This window comes from Rhododendron vialii, chromosome 10a (assembly GCF_030253575.1).
Source record: "Rhododendron vialii isolate Sample 1 chromosome 10a, ASM3025357v1".
Classification (NCBI taxonomy): Eukaryota; Viridiplantae; Streptophyta; class Magnoliopsida; order Ericales; family Ericaceae; genus Rhododendron; species Rhododendron vialii.
Genome location: NC_080566.1, coordinates 12,893,021 through 12,917,614, shown reverse-complemented (window position 1 = coordinate 12,917,614; position 24,594 = coordinate 12,893,021). Strand labels below are relative to the sequence as shown.

At 39.1% G+C, this 24,594-nt stretch overlaps 2 protein-coding genes across 4 annotated transcripts; one reads left to right on the top strand and one right to left on the bottom strand.

Annotated features, from left to right (window-relative positions):
• The first annotated feature begins 3,556 nt into the window (after positions 1-3,556).
• LOC131303528 (peptidyl-prolyl cis-trans isomerase CYP65) lies at positions 3,557-13,656 on the top strand. Its single transcript, XM_058330424.1, has 11 exons — positions 3,557-4,016; positions 4,838-4,900; positions 5,039-5,142; positions 6,933-7,024; positions 7,123-7,212; positions 7,332-7,407; positions 7,526-7,887; positions 10,165-10,421; positions 10,505-10,793; positions 12,676-12,789; positions 13,077-13,656. Exons 1-11 carry the CDS (start codon positions 3,889-3,891, stop codon positions 13,269-13,271), a joined length of 1,770 nt encoding a protein of 589 aa, XP_058186407.1. The 5' UTR covers positions 3,557-3,888; the 3' UTR covers positions 13,272-13,656.
• A 5,557-nt stretch (positions 13,657-19,213) lies between these two features.
• Positions 19,214-24,132, bottom strand: LOC131303527 (uncharacterized). Of its 3 annotated transcripts, none has more exons than XM_058330420.1 (3): positions 23,720-24,132; positions 22,325-22,915; positions 19,214-20,530 (listed from the first exon to the last, which is right to left on the bottom strand). In XM_058330420.1, exons 1-3 carry the CDS (start codon positions 23,744-23,746, stop codon positions 19,688-19,690), a joined length of 1,461 nt encoding a protein of 486 aa, XP_058186403.1. In that variant the 5' UTR covers positions 23,747-24,132; the 3' UTR covers positions 19,214-19,687. The 3 variants fall into 3 exon arrangements, with proteins under 3 accessions (XP_058186403.1, XP_058186405.1, XP_058186404.1); XM_058330422.1 differs by having other exon boundaries at positions 22,325-22,830; positions 23,720-24,130; XM_058330421.1 differs by having other exon boundaries at positions 22,325-22,936; positions 23,720-24,099.
• Between the last annotated feature and the right edge of the window lie 462 nt (positions 24,133-24,594).

Below are 24,594 nucleotides of genomic sequence, written 5' to 3'. Positions count from 1 at the left end.
TTAGTGTGGACATCTCTATGCTATAGAACCGAAAGCCATGCAATTTCATATTTTGGAAAGCAGTAGAACTGCTCTGAAAAAAAAAACCAAAATACTATTTAGATTGCTGAAATTTGACCGAGGCCATTGTCAACTAAATGAACCCATATCTGCAAATCTCACTCTCCAGGGCCATACTTTTAGTCCAACCATGCATCATACCCTATGCTTAACCCCATTGCACAGTAAAATTTGTTGCAAAGATCAAAGCATCTTAGTGTACGGTCTACACCATCTTTAAGTGTTCAAATAGTTTCCAATTACAGCAACTAATAAAGCACTAATAGTTAGGAGCAACAGTGTTCACTTACTAAAACTTCTGAATGACAAACATCAAATAAATTGAAACCTATCCTAATACCGAATTACCAAAACAGAAAAATCTCTAGCCTTGATCAAGCCATGTGATTGCATTAAATTTAGTGGAGACTTCAATCCAAGTATATTAATGAACGATACATTTATACATACCTACAGAGGGGGGAGGGGGAGAGAGAGAGAGAAGGAAGGAGAGAGGGGGCGGGGGGGGGACTTACAGTGAGAGGGAGGGAGGAGAAAATGACGAACAGTGACGAAGATCGGAGAGAACGACGAACGGCGGCGAACGGAGAGTACGACGACAAACGGAAAATACAGTGAATGTAGATCGCGGGAATGGAGAGGGAGAGGAAAGACAGTAAAGTGTATGCATCTCGCATACACTTTTGCAATCTGATTTAAACCCTAACGCCTATGGAATATGCATCACGCATATTGGGTATGCGTGATACACGCTGGATATCCAGCTGGTCTGGCTCACATATGTTAGCCCGGATAACGCACATCTCATATGCATGACGCACATGGAATGTGCGTTTTGAAGTATTTTTAAAAATAGTTTGAAAAAACGTTTGTTTTGGCAAATAGTTATGTGGAAACGAATAAATCGATAAAAAAACTCAGAGGCCATCTGGGCTTGGGAATGGCATTGGGCTCAAACCTGAATGCAGCCCACGCGTTCAAATGAATACCAATATCTTCCCGGCTGGCCCTATGTAGGTGGACAATGTTCCAATAGATCATGTCCGCTAATTTTAAAAGAAGCTCATAGCTGACTAAGTCATGTCCATTAATTTCTTCCAAAAATACCCTTCAACCCATACAACCTCCTCCACCACCACTAGCACTACTCCACCACCATCACTAAGCCGCCGCCGCCACCACCGCCACCACCACCACAACAACAACGTCGTCACCACTATCACCGCCACCACAATGACCACCACCACCACTCCACCATCACCACCATCGCCACCACCCCACAATTAACAGTGTTAAATTTTGTCTAAATTAACAGTGTAAATTTCCATCTAAATTCACACCACAATTAACAGTGTTAGTCCTAATTTCTATCTAAATTCACACAATAATTAACAGTGTTAATTTTAATTTAAAAACACAATTAACAGTGTTAATTGGTAAAAATTTGATACCCGAACATATCCTCCAATCCGGTCATCGTCCTGCTTGGTCCCGTCGATGAATCCAGAGACAACGATGATGGCGGATGCGGTTTCTGACTGCTCTCGCGAAGGAGTCAGGCGGTGGGGATGAGCCGACGATGTCGGCGTCTTGGGGGTTGAGCTTGACGGTGGCGCCGACGGGACAGCTTAACGAGGATCTTGGCGACGGGCTGGAGGACTTCGATCCGGGAAGGGCGGTGGAGAGGATCCATCGTCGTCGTTGGTGACAGGTAGGAGGGCGCGGGAGGGCGTCATTGGTGATGGTGGCGCCGCCGTCGTTGGTGACAAGCGGGAGGGAGCGAGAGGGAAGGGTGGCAAGAGCCTGTTAGAAGGGGAAGAGGTCGTAGAAGACAGGGCAGTCCTCGCCGACGTTGAAGCGCCTGAGGTTGCGGGTGTGGGTGTGGTGGTCGGAGTGGAAGTGGCGGACGTCGTGGAAGGGGCGGCTGATCTCCATGAGGCAGTGGAGGGAGTAGTAGGGCGACAGTGGTGGAAGGAAGGGCGGCGGCAGTGACTAGAGAGAGAGAGAGAGAGAGATGGGCGGCGAAACCCTAAATGATGCTGCCCAGCCTTTGTTGCTATTTCAAGTGGGATAAAAAAGTAAAATCACACACATAGGACTTAATGGCCATTGCACTTGTACCTCATAGGACCTGGTGGGCTAACAAATCCAAAATTAGGACCGGTCCATCATTTCCTCATGAATACCTCAAAGATATAAAAAAAAAGTTTATTTTTCTTAAAATTCAATTGTTACTTTCATGCTCTTTCATTTAATGTCATTACAATTACTGAATTAAGTAGTAGTAATTCTCAATAATTTGACGAAAAATTTAAAAAAAATCACTACATATAATGACTTCCCCATAAAAGCAATCATCGATGATTGATTTCTGTTACCAGAAAGTTTACGTAAATAAAAAAAAAGTTTATGTAATGTCTGACCATTCGATGGACGTGAACCTATTGAACTTTTCTTTTTTTGATAATCGGATATTCGAATCAGCTTGCACGCATTTCGACTAATTCTGAAGTCCTGAAAGTAACGATGGAACATAACTCTAATGGAACGGAAAAATCCTGTAGGGCGGTCGATGTGGTCGTTCCTTTCAATACGAACGACTCGAATTTAATCCAAGCTCCTATAGATTTGGATCATCCATTGATCGGATTAGAATTCAAGTCGTTTATTGCCGAGATGGACGGCCCGAATCTGCCCTATAGGGATTGTAGGGCGCCTTGCCCTACAGTATCCCTCAGGACCCCAATGGCCCCAAGGTTTGGGATGGTTGGTCTCCGTGAGATTTGAACATGCGATAGTCAAGCACTTATTGCTTTCTTATGCCCACTCTCCCAATCGAATTTGAGCCTTGCTGAGAGGCAGGGTCGACGTATATGTTGACTGTTCAAAACGGCAGTGTTTTGGCACAACAAACCACTCCCCCTTGGGCCTTGTTTGGTGCTCAATAAATGGGCCAGAGAGCATAAAATCAAACCTCGGATTTAGCTAATTTTTCACAGAAATCCATAAATATGAGGGGCTTAAATCATCTTTATGGGGCCATTCAAAAATCAATAAGTCATTAATCTAAAATTAGGTGGGCCAAAAGATTATTTAAACCGTTCATTATTTTTAGGGAAAATGACGGCAAGGACGTGTTTTGATAATTAATACCCGCCAATGACATTTTCAGCTTTAACAAATGTTCTCAGCATGTCCTTAGCGGGTATTAATTATCAAAACATGTCCTGGGCCGTCATTTTCCCTTATTTTAATATTTTTTTTATTGATTCCTCCAAAAAATTAGTTCAATCCAATATTCCAGTGGGTATTTCAGACCGTTTTTAGTATCGGATTGAACTAATTTTTTTACAAAAACTGACAATAAATATTTTTAAAATAATAAACAGTTTGAATTATCTTGGTGGAATCCAAAATAGGACCCAAAAAAAGTCATTAAATGATTTTAATCATATTGCCCACTTATTTGAGCCCCAGAACAAGGCCAAAGAGGGAGTGGTATGTTGTGCCAAAACACTGTCGTTTTGAGCGACAGCATAGATGCCGACCCTGCTCTAGACTCCGTAGTTGTTAGTTTTTTGTGTTTTAAAATTGTGCGCGTAGCGTTTGCTGTTTCTGTTAGGGAGGCGGTTGGGGCAACGGAGGTCAGAGAATCAGTCGACCGAATACACGGCGATCGAGTTACGGCAATCATAGAACAATTGAATTCCGACGCAGCACGGCCCGACGAACTTCAACGGCACCTCGGCAGGCGCAGAGTAACAGCCAGCTTGTATTTCCTTTGATTCGTACGACTCGCCGGAACCCTAGAATTTAATTCGAAGGAAGATGGGGAAGAAACAGCACAGCAAAGATCGAATGTTCATCACCAAGACGGAGTGGGCCACCGAGTGGGGCGGCGCCAAGTCCAAAGAACTCGGCACCCCTTTCAAACGCCTCCCCTTCTATTGCTGCGCGTAACTTATCTTTCTCTTCTCTCCGTATATGTACGTCTGTGATACATACATACATACAGGGGCTGAACCTGAGTAGCATAATGGGCTGAACCTGAGTAGCATAATGCGCGTGCGTGTGCAGGCCATTGTGAAGGATTATGTGTGTTAATTTGTAGAAGTCATACTCATTAGATTCTAACGCAACCGCAGAGTGAGGTATTGAAATGTATTATACTATTATGATATGGAGTAAGCGGGGGGCTACTGTGTGTCATTCCCCTTCGTCTGTATGTAGCAAATAATTAGCCAGTTTATTGCGTTACTTCATAGGAGTAAGTGGCAAACTGGGCAACTGGCTCCTGGAAGGTCCTTGTATGACAACAAATTGTTCTTCTCTATTTTTGGTAACTTCACTTGTATAAAGTTAAGGGAAAATGACGGCTAAGGACATTTTTGATAATTAATACCCGCCAAGGACATTTTCAGCATTAACAAATGTTCTCAGCGTGTCATTGGTGGGTATTAATTATCAAAATACGTCCTGGGCCGTCATTTTCCCTAAAGTTAAATTGTGGCTACATGTATGCACATAATCTAGTCTCTTTCTTGGACCTAGCAAGTAGCGATATACACTTACGGAATAAATATTTTGTTCTTGGTGTAGAAATACACGTTTTTCGGCCTCAACTAGGAACGGATCTTTGGATCCTAAGTCTGCCACTGCATACGTGTCTCACTGTACTAAGTATTTTCATCTTCAAGTTGGTAAATAGTTTAACTATCCACGTGTTTGTATGTGCTTCTGAATTGAACCGTCTCTGTATGTGAAAATTCCAATGCAGTCTCACATTCACACCGTTTGAGGTCCCCGTGTGCACTGTGGATGGCAGCGTCTTCGAACTAATGTTGGTGACCTGCAACTCAATACTTTTGTTCTTCCGTTATTAGTGTTTTGTTTTTGTTAGTCTTCTGTTTTGAGCAAATTGTTTGATGTTCAATTGAAGTGCTGATGGCTGTCCTCTTTGGGGTAAATTTGGGTGCAGGAGCATAATCCCCTATATAATCAAGTACGGTAAACATCCAGTTACGGGAGCTCCGCTCAAGCAAGACGATCTTATCACCCTTAATTTTCACAAGAATTCCGAAGGTGAGATTTTTGACTAGTATCAGTTGAGTCATAAGTTAAGTTTTTTGGAACTAAATGTCCAGTCGAACATGGCAGCAGCCAAATGCAACTACTGGAAAACGTGAAACTGCAGCACTAACTTTGGATTAAGTATTGAGCGCAATGGAAGTGGTGTCACCAACAACTGAAAAACCGCAAATGAGATTAAGTGGGCGGGAATGGGATGCCCTTAGTCTTCTTCTAATGAACCATGTTGTGGTCCCTATCTTACTGTGATACTTCCCATTGGGTTGTGCTACCGCCCCATTGTATCAGCATTATCTACAATGTCTACCCAAGTTCGAGGTTGAATATGCGGTGGAACACATGATAACGAAAAAGATTTTTTTTCATTTAATAAGCTTCTTTTGGAAGTGGATTGGTTATTCTCCGAGGAAAGATGCCAAGAAGACCATGCCTTATATTTGTAGCACTTAAGTGAGACAGATGAAATCATGATGCTATATTTCTATGGGATATGGCTTCTCATCCATTTGATTGTGCATGAGAACTATTGAGAAGTGTACTAAACTTGTTTGGGATGATGTGTTAAAGCGTGCTTTTTCAGTTTTATTCTTGTGCTCTTATTGTACATACAAGCATTTTTTTCCTTCTTTCCCCAGTCAAGAAGGTGAATTTGTTATATTGTGCTCTCAGAGAAACTGTTGCATGTAGATATGATATAGGTTGGGTAGTTGCTTTAACAAAGTTTGATTCACAGTTCTGGAGTGGGGTATGTTGAAATGATTCCGCAATAAACTATCATCTATGATGTTGGCATGCTGTCAACATTGTAGATGATCCGGTATATTTGCCAACTATATTCTTTACCTAATCTCATGTTCTTAGAGCTTGGGTAGAAGAGCATGGACTAGCTTGTGACCTGTTAACGTAGGGGCTTTTTATTTAATGTTTCTCATGATGAGGTTACTCCGATATAGCAAATATGCCAGTAGTATATTGAAATTAAAGTTAAAGTTGCATTTGGAAGTAGACTTTTTTACTTATTAAAGACCAGCGGAGTGGTTCATGGTTGTCTGTCAAGGCCAGGTTTGTAGGACTGTAGCTTTTGTGCTGATGCGTGAGAATTTCGAGCTTGTTATATGTTTTCTTTGGAGCTTAAACATTATATGGTGTGGGGAAAGTGTCACCTTGGTAAGTTCTTTGCCTATAAATTAGGACACTAAGGACCACATCAGTTTTCTGTGTTTTGATGATGGAACCGACTAAGAAACGGTCTCTCGGTGGCTTTATGATCTCATTTTCTGTAGGAAGGACGGGGTGTGCTGCAAAAGGAGAAAGCAGAAAGCTCTGTCTCCTGGTTGGTAGTGATATTGATGCCATGAAATTCTAACGTCTAGAGAGAAGATATTTTAAATTAGAAAGTGATAGCTGTCAGGTTCGCAGAATGACTGTTGAAACCAACTGTATCCGCTCTCCTTACATGATCGAAGTTCGATCCGCCACTGTGAGGAAAGAGATGAGACTGTCTACCCTTCTTTGCACATAGGAGAAATCACTGACTGACATATAAGAGGTGTCGACAATGTGAGCTTCAATGGCAGGCTTTTGGCTTATAGTTCCTTCTTCCTAGTTATTGCTTATTTTGCATTAATTGTACTCTTGCTGTTATATAAGTTAAATAAAAGATGATGATGTTATGATGGCACCTTCTACCTTATGTTTTTGTGGTCTTGGGCTTTAGCCCAAGGACACCTGGTGTTCTTGTTGGTGTAATTAATTGCACGGGACTTGTCTTTATTTTTCTGCAGGCGAGTACCATTGCCCAGTATTGAACAAAGTTTTCACTGAATTTACGCACATAGTAGCTGTGAAGACTACAGGAAACGTGTTCTGCTATGAGGTTTGATTCTTAATTAATCTCCAATGTTAGCATTCTTGTCATTTCTGTGTGTGATCTTTACCATGCTTTATACCTTATCCATTTGATTTTGGAAATAGGCAATCAAAGAATTGAACATTAAAACGAAGAACTGGAAGGAGCTTCTCACTGACGAACCATTCGCCAGAGGAGATCTTATAACAATTCAGGTAATTAGAAATTTTGTGACGCAGTCTCTTATTTTGCCGTGTTGTGATTCTGTACTTGCGCACTTGACACCAGGAGGATCTGATGACATTGTCCTTCGATTTTTTCTTATGCTCTGCAGAATCCCCATGCACTTGACACCAAAGTTCTCGTGGATTTCGATCATGTTAAAAATAGTTTGAAACTCGATGATGAAGGTGAGTTATTAGCCGCAATCTTTTTGTCAATTCAGCTGTAAAACTCTTCTTTCTTTTGTTGGTGTTAATTTCTTATATTTTCTCATAATCATGACTCTTTTTAGTTTCTCTTTAATAGAGCTAGAGAAAATGAAGTCAGATCCAACCTACAACATAAACATTTCTGGTGATATCAAACAAATGCTGAAGGAACTCGGAACTGAGAATGGAAAGGAAATTGCATTGCATGGGGGAGGAGGAAACAAGGCACAAAATGAAAGAGCTGCCGCTCTTACTGCCATATTAGCAGCAAGATCGCGTATTAAAGATGATTCTAATGGAGAGGCCACACCTAAACAGTCTTACAGTATTGTAGATGCTGCTTCTGCTTCAGTGCATGGAAGAAGTGCTGCAGCTGCAAAATCTGCATCGAGTGACAAAACTGCTGCTCGGATTGCTATGCACATGGCTGGTGAGAGGACACCAGTGAATGCAAAAATGGTTGGTTTTCTAACTAGAGGTCTTTCCACTTCGAAAAAGAAAAACTAGAGGTCTCTCATATGCACGTAGCATGCTTATGATTTCTGTCTTATGATTGTTTGTTATTAATGAATATCTGTCACTTAATACCAGTGGACCACCAAAGGTGAACAGTCGATTCCAATTAATCTGACACATCATATCAAACTAGGTTTATTTGATCCAAAAACATAGATAATTCTTTGCTACGAGTTATTTTGATCCGTATTAGATAAAAATATTTTTTAAAAAACATGGGAGGAAGAATAGCTAAGAACATATACAGTCGGCGTGAGTCCTATTAAATCTTCGTCACCAAATGATTAGAAAAGGCATTGGTATTTCCACATTGAATACGCTTAGAAGTTGTATTTTGCCTTTATTTTTCCACGCAAAAAAAAAGGTGAAAAGTGTTTCGAAATTTGTCGAAGTTGAAAGTTTGAAGAAGCACAGGACTCCTAAATCGTGAATCAAGACCGTGAAGGACAATGTGGATCATAAGATTCATCACCAAAATTGTTATTCTCGTAGACTAGAAATCAGTTTATGCACAAATCCTGTATTATACTGCAAATTCTGATAACTATGTATTTGGTATTACGGTATGGGTAATGATCTTGGCACTCCACTTTCTTATAAATGCGCTCCAAATTTTGTTTTTTAGTGCTTGAAATTACACAACTAGAGGTGTAACCTGTCCAGTCCGGTTATGAGCTATTTTTGGGACCAAACCGAATTATTTGGTTTGGAGATCTGTACACCGGAACCGGTCGAAACCAGACCGGTCCGGTTTCAATCGGTTCAGCCTGTTTCGGTCCGGTTTGGTCGGTTTCCATTCACATGCGGTGGTTGTCGTGGTCCCGGTGGTTGTCAACAGGTGGGGAGAATCTGCAATCACAAGCCCTAATCGAAAGATAAACAGATTCCTTCACTTCCATCCAAAAGCTGCGAAATAATGAGAACAACTACTCAATATGCATACATATGCACACAGAGAGAGAGAGAGACTCACTCAGCAATGGAGTGAGAGAGAGGAGGTCGCCATTGCCACCAATGGTGTGGATCGCTTTAATCTTAGCAGCAATCACAATAACCGGAAACTGACCCGATTTCAAGATTTGGGGAAAACTTAAACCCAGACTGAACCGGGATAGCAAAAAGGAGAAAAAACCGCCGGTTCAGTCCGGTTTTCCGTTACACTCCTACACACATCACAAACCAAAAAGACAATTTTTGGAGGGTATTTATAAGAAAGTGGAGTGCAAAAAACATTTTCCTTGCGTTATTTTGACTAGTCCTAGCTTTGCCTGTATGTGATTCAACTTGAAAATAACTGGGAACTAATATAGTAAATGGAATATACAGAGTTGGGCCTATCCTATAGAGCTTAGGTCGGGGTGAATAATGCCTCCTACAACAACCCCACCACCCCCCTCTCCCCCCGAGCCATTAGTGAGATACTCTTGAAGAGCTAGAATTCTAATCTTGTGTCAGGATCTGTCCTCAAAGATATGGATTGCAGTGGGGGAGTGCTTGGAACCGATGTGGGACTACTAACCAAAAGGGGTTCGTAAAGGCAGACATGTTTGAGCCTAGTGACGGGTAATTAGGTCAAACTTTTGAATAAATGTTCAACTAACACTGTACCAGGACAATTGTGTAATATACTAATCAATCCAACTCTATTGTAATAATAAGCCATAAACACAATATGGTAATGCCTTGAAGACAAGATACACCAAAGAACGATTATCCTCTTGGACAAATAACCATGGGCATTCTTGCTAGTTGAAATCTTCAACATCAAATCATGAGCGGTTTTACAACCCAAACCTGGATGCAGTAGCCTTCAGCCCAACATTTGGTTTACAATCCAACATTTGATTCACTGAGCATATAGGAGTAAGTCCCCTTTCTAGTGCTTTTTTTTTTTTTTACCTGAGAAAGCTTTACTTGTCAAAAAAAGAGCCTTTGTAGTATCACATACTTGAGTACATTAGTGTGAAACTTGTGTTTGTAGGCTTTGAGTTGCATTAGTACTTAGCAGCAATCACCTAGGCTTAGGGTGACAAGGCATGCATGATATTAACAGATTTTAGAATTTAATTTCTTTTAGCAGAATTTACCTGGGCTTTGTGTTATTTAGTCTCTTGTTGCAGAATTTACCATCATGGGAGTCTGGGACAATGAGTGATAGCATCACATAGTAGTACATGCTATGGTTGGTTTTAATGTCTTTTGTGATCATGACTTTTCCAGGTAAAGAGCCGTTATACCACAGGTGCTGCTTCACGATCCTTTACGTCAACCTCTTATGATCCTGTCACAAAAAATGACTTTGAATATATTATGGCTGAGAAAAATCCCAAGAAGAAAGGGTACATTCAGCTGCATACCACACATGGTGATTTGAACATCGAGCTGCACTGTGATATAACCCCTAGGGCATGTGAGAACTTCATCACTCTGTGTGAACGAGGCTATTACAACGGAGTAGCTTTTCATAGAAACATACGGTATTGTGCTTAGCAATTTTTGTCTTCTTTAACTTTTTCTTGGTGTGTTGTACTTTTGAGGTTCATACCCTCTTTCCATTTAGGAATTTTATGATTCAAGGCGGTGATCCAACTGGAACTGGGAAAGGAGGTGAATCCATATGGGGGAAACCTTTCAAAGATGAAGTGGACTCAAGGTTGCTTCATTCGGGGAGGGGTGTTGTTAGCATGGCAAATAGTGGGCCCCACACGAACAGTTCACAGTTTTTCATTCTATACAAATCTGCTACTCATTTGAACTTCAAGCATACAGTTTTTGGTGGAGTTGTTGGTGGTTTGTTGACCCTTTCAGCTATGGAAAAGGTTCCCGTCGACGATGATGACCGGCCTCTGGTGAGTTACAATTTCCAGCTTCTTCTTTTAGAACCATTATGCCTGAACTGTTACGTATGTTGGGCTGCTGCTTCCCAAAAGGTCTATTTAATGATTGATGGAAACTCTTACATATCTGAATTTATACGCACTGACACAATGTAACGGGCAGACATGCTAAATTTTGAAGTACACCAAGTGTATTTTTTGGCTCAATCCATTTTTGGAAGGGTGGTCATTATTTGAGGGAGGACACTTCTGTGTGAAAAGTCCATAATTACTTGTTTCCTGGGTTATCGGGACCAATTCTGCATGATTGCTTTTTGCTAAGGCCATAAGAATGTAGTTGTCTTTTTTCTCTTCTGTATCTTCTAGTTATCTTCCTGATTCTCATTTATTGGAGGAATGTCTAAAAGTGATGAAAAGTTCAGAATAATCCGTATCGAGTTCAGACGCCTTAGTCTTCCACTCCACTTTCCCCCCAAAGACAGTGAAAAAGATATGATGGGAGCTACATGTATAAGTTGTCTCAGGTTCGATTGAAGGATTAAAAGGTATTTTGTACGATTTTGGATACGATGGACGTGTGCTTCATGGACATAAACTTCTGATATTCTTAGATTAGCCTTTTTTCCACACTCTGTGCTAGAGGAGAAGGGGGCAACAAGGATCTGGGTGATGTTTTTTCCCGGGAAAATGACGGCCCAGGACGTGTTTTGATAATTAATACCCGTCAAGGACATGCTGAGAACATTTGAGAACATTTGTTAATACTGAAAATGTCCTTAGAAGGTATTAATTATCAAACACGTCCTTGGCCGTCATTTTCCCTTTTTTCCCAGAATATTTTGCTCAAAGTGGGTGTGGTGAAGATTTTTGGAATCATGATGTTATCATGTAACAGCAGTATGTCGTCGTATACGTATATTATCAGTTGTGGGTTTTGACTTGAACTATTGACTGTTACCTTCAAAACCCCAGAAGCCTGCGAACAGGCCGAGAATTTCAATGTCCTATAATTTTGCTTTTTCACAATTACAAATATACCAATACCCCAAATGGTAGTTCTTTATCATTTTGGGACATGTTTTATGCCCTAGAAGTTGCTAACTGAGTGATCTTGACCGCAATCGATTTCTATTATCAATGTACACTTAACCAAATCCCTTACATCCACATAGGACTTTTCCTAGAATCCCCTCTTCAATTATTCTGATCTGCATTCCAACCTATGCTTAAACGCAAATCGCGACCATAATGCAAAAGAGTGCCAAGGTGTTTGCCTGCTATTTTGTGCTTAAGCTGATTGAATAGGCACTAAACCAGCTGTCTCGAGGACAGTAAGACCAGTTGTACCTGAATCAAGTCATGTCATTGGTTATTTTGACTTAGTTGGTAATGTAACTGACTTCACCAAAACCTCTGAATCCAGTATCAATGACTTTCACACCATACAGCAATACCAGAATTTAAGTTGATGCCTATAAATAAATGACAAATGTGTCTTCGCCCAGTTCCATCCTGTGCTGAATTAATTGGTGTGAAGTTACCAATTGTCCCTAAAGCTTAAGCTGTTGCATGTGGAGATTCACGATATCGGTGGATGATAGAGCGAAACAAACAAGAAGGATATAAGCAGAATGCAAATGAGGAACAAATGCAAATAAAGAGTCTTAAACCAAAGATCTCACCCAACCTGAACTCTGATACAATGCTAAGTTAACAATTGTGTCAAAAGCTTAAGCTGTTAGGATGTGGCAACAATTTATGTCAAGCTATTATGCACGTCATAGTTAACAATTGGTTAAAAGTTAGTCACTTATTTTTGCTTGTAAAGTTCCTTGTGCCAACAGTGCTCACTTATTTCTCTGTTTGACTTTATTTACCCTTTTTCTCTCTGCAGGAAGAGATTAAGATAACGGGTGTAACTGTGTTCGTCAATCCCTACACGGAGCCTGATGAAGAAGACGAGAAGGAGAAACAGAAAGAGGAGAAAATTGCTGAGGAGGAAGATAATGTTAGTCTCTCACCCTTAGATTTAGAATCTCTAAGAAGCACATATACAGACACGGGCAAGCGGACACCATTTTTCAAACAATTTGGACGTGAATTCATTGGGAACACCTTTGTTATTTAATTTTAACATCCTAATGTGTCCCCATCATGGACTTGAAGAATAATAAGAACATTGAACGCGTCATTGGGACATGTCCGCGCTTCTTTGGTTAAGATCAGCACAAGTTTTTGCTTCCTCTTTTATTTTCCCCTGAAGGTAATCATGACTTATCATTTGTAAAATCTCAGGACAAGGTTGGATCATGGTACAGCAATCCAGGAACGGGAGCAATGGAATCTGGAGGCTTAAGTGGTGGTGTTGGCAAGTACTTGAAGGCAAGGAGTGCACAGGCTGCTGATACTGAATCAAAGGCAACGACTGTAACAAAGAAAAGGAAATCAGGTGCCCCGGTTGCGGAATTTAAAGATTTTTCTACCTGGTAAGACTTTCCCACATGAATTACCAGTTTTGCAAATCTGTGCTTTTGATCCGAAGGTGGTGTAGCCAAGCTGTGCAACATGCTCGTCTGAGAAAAATGCGATAGGAGGAACGAAGAGAGTTTTGGTTCACGTCAGTGAGCATCTGTATTTGGAGGTTGTACAATACCATGTATACAAGTTTTTTCTGTTCTCACTCATCTGAGGCGTGCTATGGTTGACAAGTTGCCAAGTTGCCGCACCTAGAAAGTGTTAATTACTTATTTTTGGGGATGGTATTCAAATTTCAAAACAATCTTATGTTCTCTAGGCCTTTTGAGTAGCAGCACCAACTTCATAGATCAACCAGCAACTATTTTTAGAATAACGTTATCTGTCTTGGTGGCATTTAGTTCGCGTGTGTAATATCTTTCTAACCTTGGTCATGTAGAAACACGATTTAGTGACTATGGGGGATTTTGCTGCAGTTTTTGAGGAGACGTTTAACTGAGGCAAAACAGTGGGGAACATATGATAATTTGAAACTCCATTTTATTGCTCGACTTCTAGTTCTCACAGGATCGAGTTTTAGTGTTATCAAGGTGGAACAAACACCTCACTCCAGTTTCGAGCTTCACTGGAATGAACCATGCTTCCAGTTTTTGGTTAAAACCTTAGAGCTTCAATCTTGCTAGAACTTATGTTCGGTTTGGGTGTTGAGATAGGTGTTTGGGAGGTAACGAGTGGAGAGAGATAGAGAAATTTTATTGGGGACCATGCACAGGGTTTTTGAGACCCAAATTTTAATGTGTTGTTTTCCTACTTGAATTAGGATGTGAACGTATTATCTGGTTGTGTACCTTGGTTCATAAATTATGAGATGCTTTGTGACGGGAAATGAAACGGTAATTCGTTACCATAACAACCACAAATGAGCTTGTAATCCACACTACCGTCGCATGGAATAGCATACGCTGATATTTTTTTGATAACTCGGTATACGGCTAGATTGACCGACTAATTTGGGAAATCAATCCTTTCGTTTATTAACGGGACTCTTTGTTAAAATCAGGGCAAAGTCCCTGATGAATGGGTGAAACAAAAGAAACCAACGATCTTGAGGAATTGATTCGACAGAACAACTCAAAAGATGATTTATGAGGGAAAACAACCTAAATATCTATTTTATGTTTTGCAGAAGGAGCTGTTTCTTTTTTTCAAACTTGGCCCTCCAGTTTGGCTAAAAACGGGATTAGGGCATATTTTGGTGATGCTCTTTGCATCTTTATATTAAAGACATTTTTTTTGCACTCCACAAATTACTATTTGCGCTACATAAGTGGAGTGCGAAAATCAATTGCTTATTGCACTCCATTTATGGAGGGCAGATAGTAATTTTCAGAGTGCGAACATAATGATAACGAGTCATATGGACACCCAAAGAGTCATGATAAAATGCTTGTGCATATTTTTTGGACTTTCATACAATTTCAAGTACTTTTTGCATTCTCATGCATACATGGTCAAGTGCTATTTTGTTCGCCAATTCAAAAAGTGAATGAATATTACATGCTCATAAACCACTTTGTGTGAGGCCCACGCCGGGTCTTATTTGGGCAATCAGACCATTTATTTCCTAGGGCTCGTTTTTTAGGGATTCTTGCAAAAAAATTAAATTAATTAGATATCAATAAATGCTTGATTAAATCATTCAATTCTTGGTCTAAAATTTTGAACCAAGACAGTGCTATTCAATTATACACTTACTAATGTGCAATTCAACTTATATTTTCATGGATTGTCTAAAAACCAGGTCTTACAATACAAAATAAATGGCTTCGATCACTCAAGTAGGACCTAAATGTGAAACCCACACGAAGGGGATGAACATAATGGCACTCGCTTTTAAGTATATTCACTCATCCAAAACAGCCATCACCATATCCAAGTGGTACGAATCTCATTTGATTACAGGGATTGCACCTCCAGCTCGTAAAGTTACATCTCCAAAATCTTAATTCTATCATTTAGGACCATGAATTCAGTGGACATAATTTTCTTGAAAAAGTTAACAATAAGTCGACAGACACTCCTACCGATCAATCCCCAATCAATTATCTCTCCTATGTGTGGGGCCGACTCCACAATTAAACGTGTGGGATCGACACCTATCTTTTGAATAGCAGAAAAACCTATAGCTCCAGTTGCATCTGGCCTTTGGACGAAAAAATCGTCATGTTGCTGGAGTTAAGCCAATATCCTCAGAAACAAGGGTTGACTCATGCGAAAACGTTGGCAAAACAAGCTTTCGCCGTAGAGTGAATTTTTGAGCGTGGATTCGTTTGTCCGCACCAACTCTGTCTTGGGGATCCAAGCTCGACCACTTGTGGAACCAACATGGCTTGTTTGTTGGTTCTGTCTTGTTTGCATTTTCCGGTACTACTTGGTCATAATGAGTTGTGCCATTGCAGTCCCCTCTTCATCGGAGAAAGATCCGTCTTGCTCATGATGAGAGTTTGAAGAGAATAGTGTAATGGTTGTGTAGTAGTTGGAAGACTGTAACAGTTTATTTATAGAAATATTGCGACAATGGTTTGGTGGTTGGAAGAAAGTTAGGTGGAGGAGATTAGGTAGACAAAGAATTAGGTGGACGAAAAAATAGGTGGACAAATAATTAGGATGGAAGTTAAAAATAAAAGATTATTTTTTAATTTTTTTAAATTCCTCGTTTGGCAGTCATTTAATTAATATTATTTTTAAACAAAAGTTGTAGTTGAATTAATTTGAGGAAAATAAGTTAGAGAGAAAGTTAACTACAAGACTCTTTGGTTCTATTATAAAGGGTGTTTATAAATGCAACTGCGAATTTACTGCATCTAACTTGTTTTTAAGGAAATAATGTTCGGACAAAAATGCCCTTACAAAAAAGGACAAAAATATCCCTACTTTTATTACATACAACCTCAAATATATAACCACATCTAAAACATATACCCCATAACCCACATTTCCCTCCATATTTCAATCCCATTTTCTTTCATCTTCTTCCAGGTTCCATCTTCTTGCTTCTAGTGCCGTTTCATGTTCACTACCACCATTGTTGACTACAAGCAAGCTCCAAGAGCTCCCACCTCCCACCATAAACCAAGTCTACATCTGCCTCCGAACACACACCTCACACCTCCTAACTCTCAATGGAAACCTCCATTGCTTCCTCTCCCACCATTGGTAAAGAAGAAGTCTTTGACCCAACATATGAGAGCAATGTGCATTTTGATTGAGGATTGGAAGGCTGTGCAATGGAAATGGAAGTTGACAAGGAAGAGGTAGTCATGGATGTTGTAGTTTCGAAGCTGAAATCACAGCAAGAGTTAACTCATCTCTCATCCATTTTTAACCTGGTTCTGTCCCGATATTGTCAGATTCTAAAACTTGAAATTATGCCAAAATTTCAAACTCTAGAGTTTGAAAATTGACGACAATATCACATTCTAAAACTCAAAATTCTGCCAAAATTTCAAACTCTAAAGTTCGAAAATTGTAGACAATAATCACTCCTCCATTTTTAACTTGATTCTGGCCCGACATTGTCAGATTCTAAAATTTGAAATTATGTCAACATTTTAAACTCTAGAATTTGAAATTTGAGGACAATATCATATCCTAAAACTTGAAATTCTCCCAAAATTTCAAACCGTAGAGTTTGAATATTGTAGATAATAATCACTCCTCTATTTTTAAACAGGTTCTGTCCCGATATTTTCAAATTCTAAAATTCGAAATGGAGTGATGGGAGATACGTATATGGAGTGATGGAGAACAGGAGAACAAAGAGGAAGAAATTGACGAAGAGAGAGAGAGAGAGAGAGAGAGAGAGAGAGAGAGAGAATTTCAATTTTTGGGTTCAACCCTTTTGGGTTTCGTATGGGGGGAGAGAGAACAGGGAGAAAAATTCTAGAGTTTAGGGAAAAAATTAGGTTTAGGATAGAGAAAGGTAATTTGGCAAGTTCATGGACATTTATTGGGTTCCATGTTGCAAATTGTTATAAAATTTGGGTGTTTTATTTAGTAGACGTTATATGCAGTAAATTCGCAGTTGCATTTATAAACTCCTATTATAAAACTCACTATTGAAGAAATGTGAGTCCTATTATCCATCAAACTAACTTTTAACCATTTTTTCGTACTAAAATAACTACCCATCCCCTCCGTTTACATCCCACCATTGGAATTGCTCTCTTAGAGAGGTAAAGCATGTTTACAACCAGAGACAGAAAACTTTCACTTCAGGTTTCACAATGTAAGAGACTTCTAAAATTTTAATCACGAAGGACATACCTGAAAAATTCATTAGAGTACAAAATAATCTAAAATTTACTATTAGGTATGGTTTATTGTATGATGACGGTACGAACTCGATTCCTGAAAAATTCATTAGAGTACGAAATAATCTAAAAATTACTATTAGGTATGGTTTATTGTATGATGATGGTACGAACTCGAATCGAGTTCGTACATTAGAAACAAGTATTACCATCATACTACAATAAACGATAACGTTAGTGTTATCATCATACAGTAAACAAATAACAAACAAGTATTATCATGATCATACAATAACGTTTCATTTTCGTAAATTGCTTTTCCCACCCCTGACACCACACCCCTCCCGGTCCCACCCCCTTTTTCCGCTTTTACCCTCCCTCAGCCCTTTTAATTACCTCCCTCCGCCATTTTAATTGGCCCTGGGCTCTGCTGCGCACAGTAGCCCCTAAACGGCAACGTTTGGGTTAAAAAAAATCCTCACCATCAATTTGCAATTCTATGGAGCAGAAACGTAATTATGAGAGCCCTAGAGACAAAATTTGATTATGTCTCTTTAGAATAATATGATTAAAATAAAAAAATCTTCACACCCGTTCAAACGCATTTAAAATTGAAGTACTTAATTTTTTAATCATATTTTTTAATATATAAACGGTCTAAAAAAATTTAAAAAATTAAGTGCTCAAATTTTCACTCCGTTTGAATCGGTGCAAAGATCTTGTTATTCTGATTATATTGACAAGATCTTTGCACCGATTCAAACGGAGTGAAAATTTAAGCACTTAATTTTTTGAGACCGTTTATATATATTAAAAAATATGGTTAAAAAATTAAGTGCTTCAATTTTTAATGCGTTTGAACGGGTGTGAAGATTTTTTTATTCTGATCATATTATTTTAATTTATTGCTTTATTTAATTACTCATATCTTTTTAAAGCCTTTCAACAAAACACCCTAAGACTTATTATTTAGTTCTAAGACTCTCTTAGGATGTCCATTGAAAGGCCTTGGAGCCAAAAATTTATCACGACCATTTAAGATGAAATGATCAGAAAAATAACAACTTTGCACCGGTTCAAACGGATTGAAAATTGAAACACTTATTTTTGTAACTATATTTTTTAATCTATAAAGAAGAAAAAAAGGAGAAAAAAATAGTCGGATAAACATGATCAATTGAAACACTTTTTTTCTCTCTCAATTACTTTACAAAATCTAGAATTAGACTTGAACCTATTGTGTAAGAAAGAAAGAACAAATTTTTTAAATGTAAGAAATAATAGTTTGATTAGTAACATGGATTGAAAATTGAAACACTTATATTTTTACACCATTTATATATTAAAAAATAGTTTAAAAAATAAGTGTATTAAAAAATTTACTACCACCATTTAGGATGAAATGTTTGGAAAAATAATATTTTTGTACGAGTTCAAACGGATTGAAAATTGAAACATTTATTTTTTAAACTATATTTTTTAATATATATATATACATATATATAAGAAAAAAAGGAAAAAAAAAAACAGTCGGAAGGAAAGAACGGGAGGTGGTAATAGAGAAAAAAAAAAGGAAAGAAAAAAAGAAGAATAAAAATTGGAAAGAAGAAGTTTCGGGGGGGGGGGGGGGAAGCAGCTCTCTCATTTTCTCAGAACCAAATCTTGCTTTGAAAAACCACGTGTATCCCAAATCAATAGACAACCTGAAGGTTGCAATCAACCTTGGTTGCGTTCAGTTTCAGGCCCCATTTTCCCTCAAAACCAGTATACAGAAGGTTAGTTAGTTATACCAAAGCCCAACACCAAACAAACAACAACCTCCGTCGATTCTGGTCACAACAATGAAGTGGTTTTGTCCAAAGAAATTAAAAACCAGGGTATGAAGAAGCTTGTTCAAATGGAGAGAAATTAACGGCAGACTTCCACCCTTCCTAATCCCGACACGAGCTACACAGGGAGATCCATAAAGCAACCCATAGAGCTCGAGAATCAATAGACAACATTTTGCGCTTTTGAACCCGCAGATCAGAGGGATTTTGGAATGGACAAACGAACTTCCATCTACGCTTCATGTATATATACAATTTGAATGCAGAAAACCCTATTCATAGTTTCAACTCACTCAAACCTGTAAGGAAGCCTCCATCTCTTGTGCCAATAAATCGACACTCTTGACCACAATGGGAACCCAAAATTGTAGTCGAGAGGCTGGTCTGCAGCTCCCCCCACCGTTAACGGCAACCACACATATCTAGAGTCCCTCAAGTCAGCTGGATTCCACCTATCTGCAATGAATATGAAAGAACCTGGAAACCCAGGCAAAGGAAGCACGAAAGTGCTCTGAGAAAAAAATGTTGTATGTCGCAAGACTTTATTACCCCCGATGCAAGGGTTTCCCAGGGTCTCCCATGGGCCAAGAATTGATTCGGCCGCGTGGGCCATGGCTTCGTTCGGGGCCCAACTCGTGCAGCCTGAAGTGACCATGTAGTAAGTCCCCTCGTACTTAAACAAAGCAGGGGCTTCGCGGTGTTGGCCCACGAGAACCCTCCTCATGACACGTGTCACATCAAGGTAATCTCGACTAAGTGGGCCAATATGAAGTTCGCTATTGTCCTCTGAGGAGTAGATGAGATACGCTATGCCATTATCGTCTTTAAATATTGTCATGTCTCGGCTGTCGAATCCATGGGGCCTTTTGCTGTAGAGATAATTGAAAGGGCCAGTGGGGGACTTACTTACAGCAACGCCTACTGAGGCTTTGGTGTAGTTGGAATCGTCAATATGCATCCACATCACGTATTTATCAGTGTTCCGGTTGTAAATTACTTTTGGCCTTTCGAGCACGTTGGATTTGTGTAAATCATGGGTCTCATCCGTTTCTTCTGCAGTCAGCACAATGCCCTCATTTTTCCAAGTCCACAAATCCTTCGACGAATAGCAACCAACGCCGATAATGTCAACCTAGAGAGAAGAGGGTATTTCAGTAATACTTAAAAGGTTTTGCAACAAACAAAGTGGAATATGCACGTAATGGGTAGATTACAAAATTGTAGACGAGGAATTGATAAGAAGTACCAGAAAAGTGGAAGAATTATAACCAATCATAGGTAGGAATGAAACTCCAGACACTGACAAGTGACCAGGAGGATTTATTGCATGTTTCCATCATAAATGACTTTATCAGCCTATGCCACACCGCACACTGTCACTTAAGCAGGAGAACTCCTCATGCAACACATGATTTCCCCAAATCTTTACAACAATGAACAATCTACTAAGCATATGAGAAGTTGATAGCCATGGCGCCCACAAAACAGCAATTTTATTTGATATCTGATTGAAAAACAAAAAAAGCTTTATGCACATTTTCCCTACCACAAATCCTAACAAAGCTAGCATTCTGAAGAATTAAGACCTTAGAGAACATCTTGTATGTGTGTTCAACTGTAAAACATTAGCCTAACAGTGTTCCACATCTGTTCATCAAACATATTCTTTAACAGAGTTGCTACAATTTTTTCGACACTGGCCTGCTGTTTAAGGCACCCAATTACCAGGCATCTTGCATCTTACCGCTTCATATTGCAGCATCCCCTTCTGGCCTTCCCTTGTCACCTCTTCCAGGTGAGGCAGAAAGAGAGCTTTATACGCGCGGCCTTTTGTCCCGCATGACTTATGTACTGTTAAAATGTAAAAGCTATACAAAGGATATGAGGGATAGAAAGATAGTCTAGGTTGAGGGAAGGGAGACTTACATCATCTACATGCATAAAGTAAACTAACAAAGAACATAGTCGAATATCAAAGTACCATATGGCCCTAATTAGAGCTGAAAGCTATGAAAACATCAATTACCAGATGTTTGCTATGTTAACTTTATCAAGTACCCATGGTGATACGTACCCACCCCGTCCCACATTGCATTATCTTCTCAAGGGTTCATCTAAGTCTAACACATAAAACCTGCTTAAATAGGCCATCTTTAAAAGACACAATCAACTTGGGAAGGTGAGGAACTAGCCCTCTTATATACCATCATCTTTTAATATCCAACAGTCCTAGTCTTTATTGCCCCGGAAGCAAACTATAATCCTTGTGGTTTTAACTTCCATTGTTATTTCAACCTATAAACCGTAAAAGGTAAAAATTAACCCAAGCCTATGAAAGATTCCTGATGTACCCTCCACAGCCCCCAGACAGCTCTAAAACATGTTGCATCAAGAAGTGGGTGATATTCAAGAACAGCGCATATTGTGATACTATTAATAACAGTTGCCAGGAAACCAAAACAACATATATGCAACCTCACACGAATGTCCCAACAGATATGTTCCTTCAAAATACTGCACTAAGTTACATAATGAATGTGCAATAAACTCTTTCTTACATTTTTAAGCCCAAAACAAAGAAACATCAAGTCGAAATACCAGCTTTATCATTAGAATAACATACACGGTACAGATGTTTAACCTTAAACTACAAAATCTATATAAATCACACAAGAGATGAGAAATAGAAACCATTGTGAGATACTAACTCTAGTGACAAAAGGGATATATAGGGCATAGAAATCTGATGCACAGAATCTTTCCTTTATTTCTAACATTTTTATACATAAACAAATAGCATATCTCGTCCTCAGAACATAAGCAGTATAGTTATGTAAACTACATATCGAAAAGTTATCTTTTGTCATGGATCACATATATGAAGAAATTAGGCATGTATTCTTAATTGTAATTTGTAAGTACTTACCCGTGCAGCTGCCTTTTTGTGAATGTGGTAAGTTGGCCCATCTTTATATTCTCCATACCAATAGTACTTCCTTGATTTATCATCATACATGATACCACCTCCATGAGCTTGAATAGGGTTTCCATCCGTATCCAGCCAAATTCTCGCAGGATAGTAGTACAAGCTTTCATTCTCTCCTTCCTTCATCGGGTCTATAGCAGTTTTCATATCAGGAAAGAATACGGGCCTAAGCTGGGAAGATTCATCAAGGAATTCCTCAATCAAAGTAGTTGGCCGCTTAGGCCTCCGTTTAGCAGCGCGTGGGGATCGTTTTCCCTTTGGTGGAGGAATTTGAAAATTCTCCTCCTCCACCTCTGCGAGTTCACGGAATAGAGGTTGGTGGTGGGCCTTTCGGAATTGCATATCTCCACCATCCCCATCTTTGTGATGAACAAGGGAGTACAAATGGAGCATAAGAAGGCAGCCCACAAGACTCCAAACCACAACAGGAAATGAGCATCTGGTTCCTGCATTGCAACGTAAAGTGGTTGGTTTCCGGTATTTGTTCCTCATCCTCATTTTGTTCTCGTTTTTATCTTCTTCATGATAATGCTGCAATTAAGAAAATACAACCTATGGATCCAACAGTAAAGTTATAAACGTACTAACTGTATCATGGTAAAAAAAAAAAAAACACTTTGCAAACATAAACAGTGCACAAGCACACATAATGTCCATGTAAGAGATACTATAAACAAAATTTATATCCATGTAAGAGATACTGCAGACCAAATTCAGTACCAAGAAACTGCAACAAAATTGCTTGATGTGATCACGATGCTCATGAAGCTAATGTGCACCTTTTCTTGATTACTACACAAACACACATATTCCAATCCAGACCCTTAATGCAATTATCAAACACTCACTACTCATTCGAATGGAATTCATTCTCCTGTCTGATAATTTGCTGAAATAAGATTATTCCGAGGGGAGCACAACAGACAATCAGAAACTGATGATCCACGTGAAAGCACATGTCCACCCATTTCATAAGCCCGACTTCACTTTGATACAAATCATGATTCATGCTCTATAAAAATCAAACCCTAATTGGCAGTTATAACTCCATTAAAAAGCTAAACCCCAGAGAATTTATACAAGCAACCGACTCAAAACAGTACTGCAAAATAAAACATCAAGATTTACAGCATTACACTAAAAAAATCAGAAGCAGATCCACCTAATCCCAATCAGATGGGTCAAAACCAAGAACAACCCAAGAATCCCTTCGCCTAAACCTTCACTAAATTAGAATCCCACGTCCGAAATTAACTGATCAAAAATACCCACATCCTAAATTAACTGATAAAAAAACCCGCATCAATATAGTCTCCCAAAGTCAATGAAGCTTACCTGATGATACCATCCGAAACATGACATTCTCTGACATAGGTTCTAAATTGATGTTCCAAATGGATATGTTCTGAACAAGCTGCCTTCCAGAAATGTCCTATGTCAATGTCTGGCAATGAAGCAACATCAGATGACCCAAAAACCCACCTCTTTAGGGTTAAAACAATAGTGGAGGATAGAAGATAATGGGAGAGAGAGTCGTGAAGGGGTTGGGCTGTTAATTAGTAGTTGGTTGTGTACTTATTTGAGATGGAGACGACTCTGCCAATGCCTTCAGGCCAAAGATCCCTCCCTCTCTCTCTCTCTCTCTCTCTCTCTCTCTCTTCAAGAGTATCTCTTCTCGAAGACTAGTACTAGTGGTAGTTCTCTGTCTAGGGGGAACTGAGGCGGTTGACAATTGTTTGGGGCAATAATTTTCGCAACTCATCTTTTTCATGACCACACTTTAATACGGAGTAATTGTTTTGTATATTTTAAGCGTTAAAGAAAATATATTTAAGTATAATTTTCAAAAAATGCAAAAGCAACTACCTTATTTTGTCTGGGTGTATATATGAGGCGTTATGTTAAAATAATGAGATAAAAGTGTATGTGTGGAGAAATTTTTGACTACCACAATTATTTGTGAAAAAAAAAAAGAAGGGGAGAGCAAAGTGTTCGTGTGATAAAATTTTGAACTCTAAGTTTTAATATTTCTTTTTAATCACGAGGAGGGATTTAGCTAAGATGACGTTACAAACAAAAGTTTTATCTAAATTGTTTTTATGAGAATAAGCTAACTTCTGAAAGGTATTATTTTGCATTATCGGTCTATTTTCTGAGTCATTTCATAGCTCATTTCAAAATCATCCTATATTTAAAGCTCATCAACATCA

Bases quoted from the DNA above. Each gene is read 5' to 3' on its own strand.
- LOC131303528 (XM_058330424.1), top strand. From the start codon at position 3,889: ATGGGGAAGAAACAGCACAGCAAAGATCGAATGTTCATCACCAAGACG. The intron at 7,213-7,331 runs GTAATTAGAAAT...TATGCTCTGCAG, and splicing joins GAGATCTTATAACAATTCAG to AATCCCCATGCACTTGACAC. The intron at 10,794-12,675 runs GTGAGTTACAAT...TTCTCTCTGCAG, and splicing joins ACGATGATGACCGGCCTCTG to GAAGAGATTAAGATAACGGG.
- LOC131303527 (XM_058330420.1), bottom strand. From the start codon at position 23,746: ATGTCATGTTTCGGATGGTATCATCAG. The intron at 22,916-23,719 runs GTAAGCTTCATT...TCTTAATTGCAG, and splicing joins GTTTCGGATGGTATCATCAG to CATTATCATGAAGAAGATAA. The intron at 20,531-22,324 runs GTAAGTACTTAC...TCTTCTCTCTAG, and splicing joins ACAAAAAGGCAGCTGCACGG to GTTGACATTATCGGCGTTGG.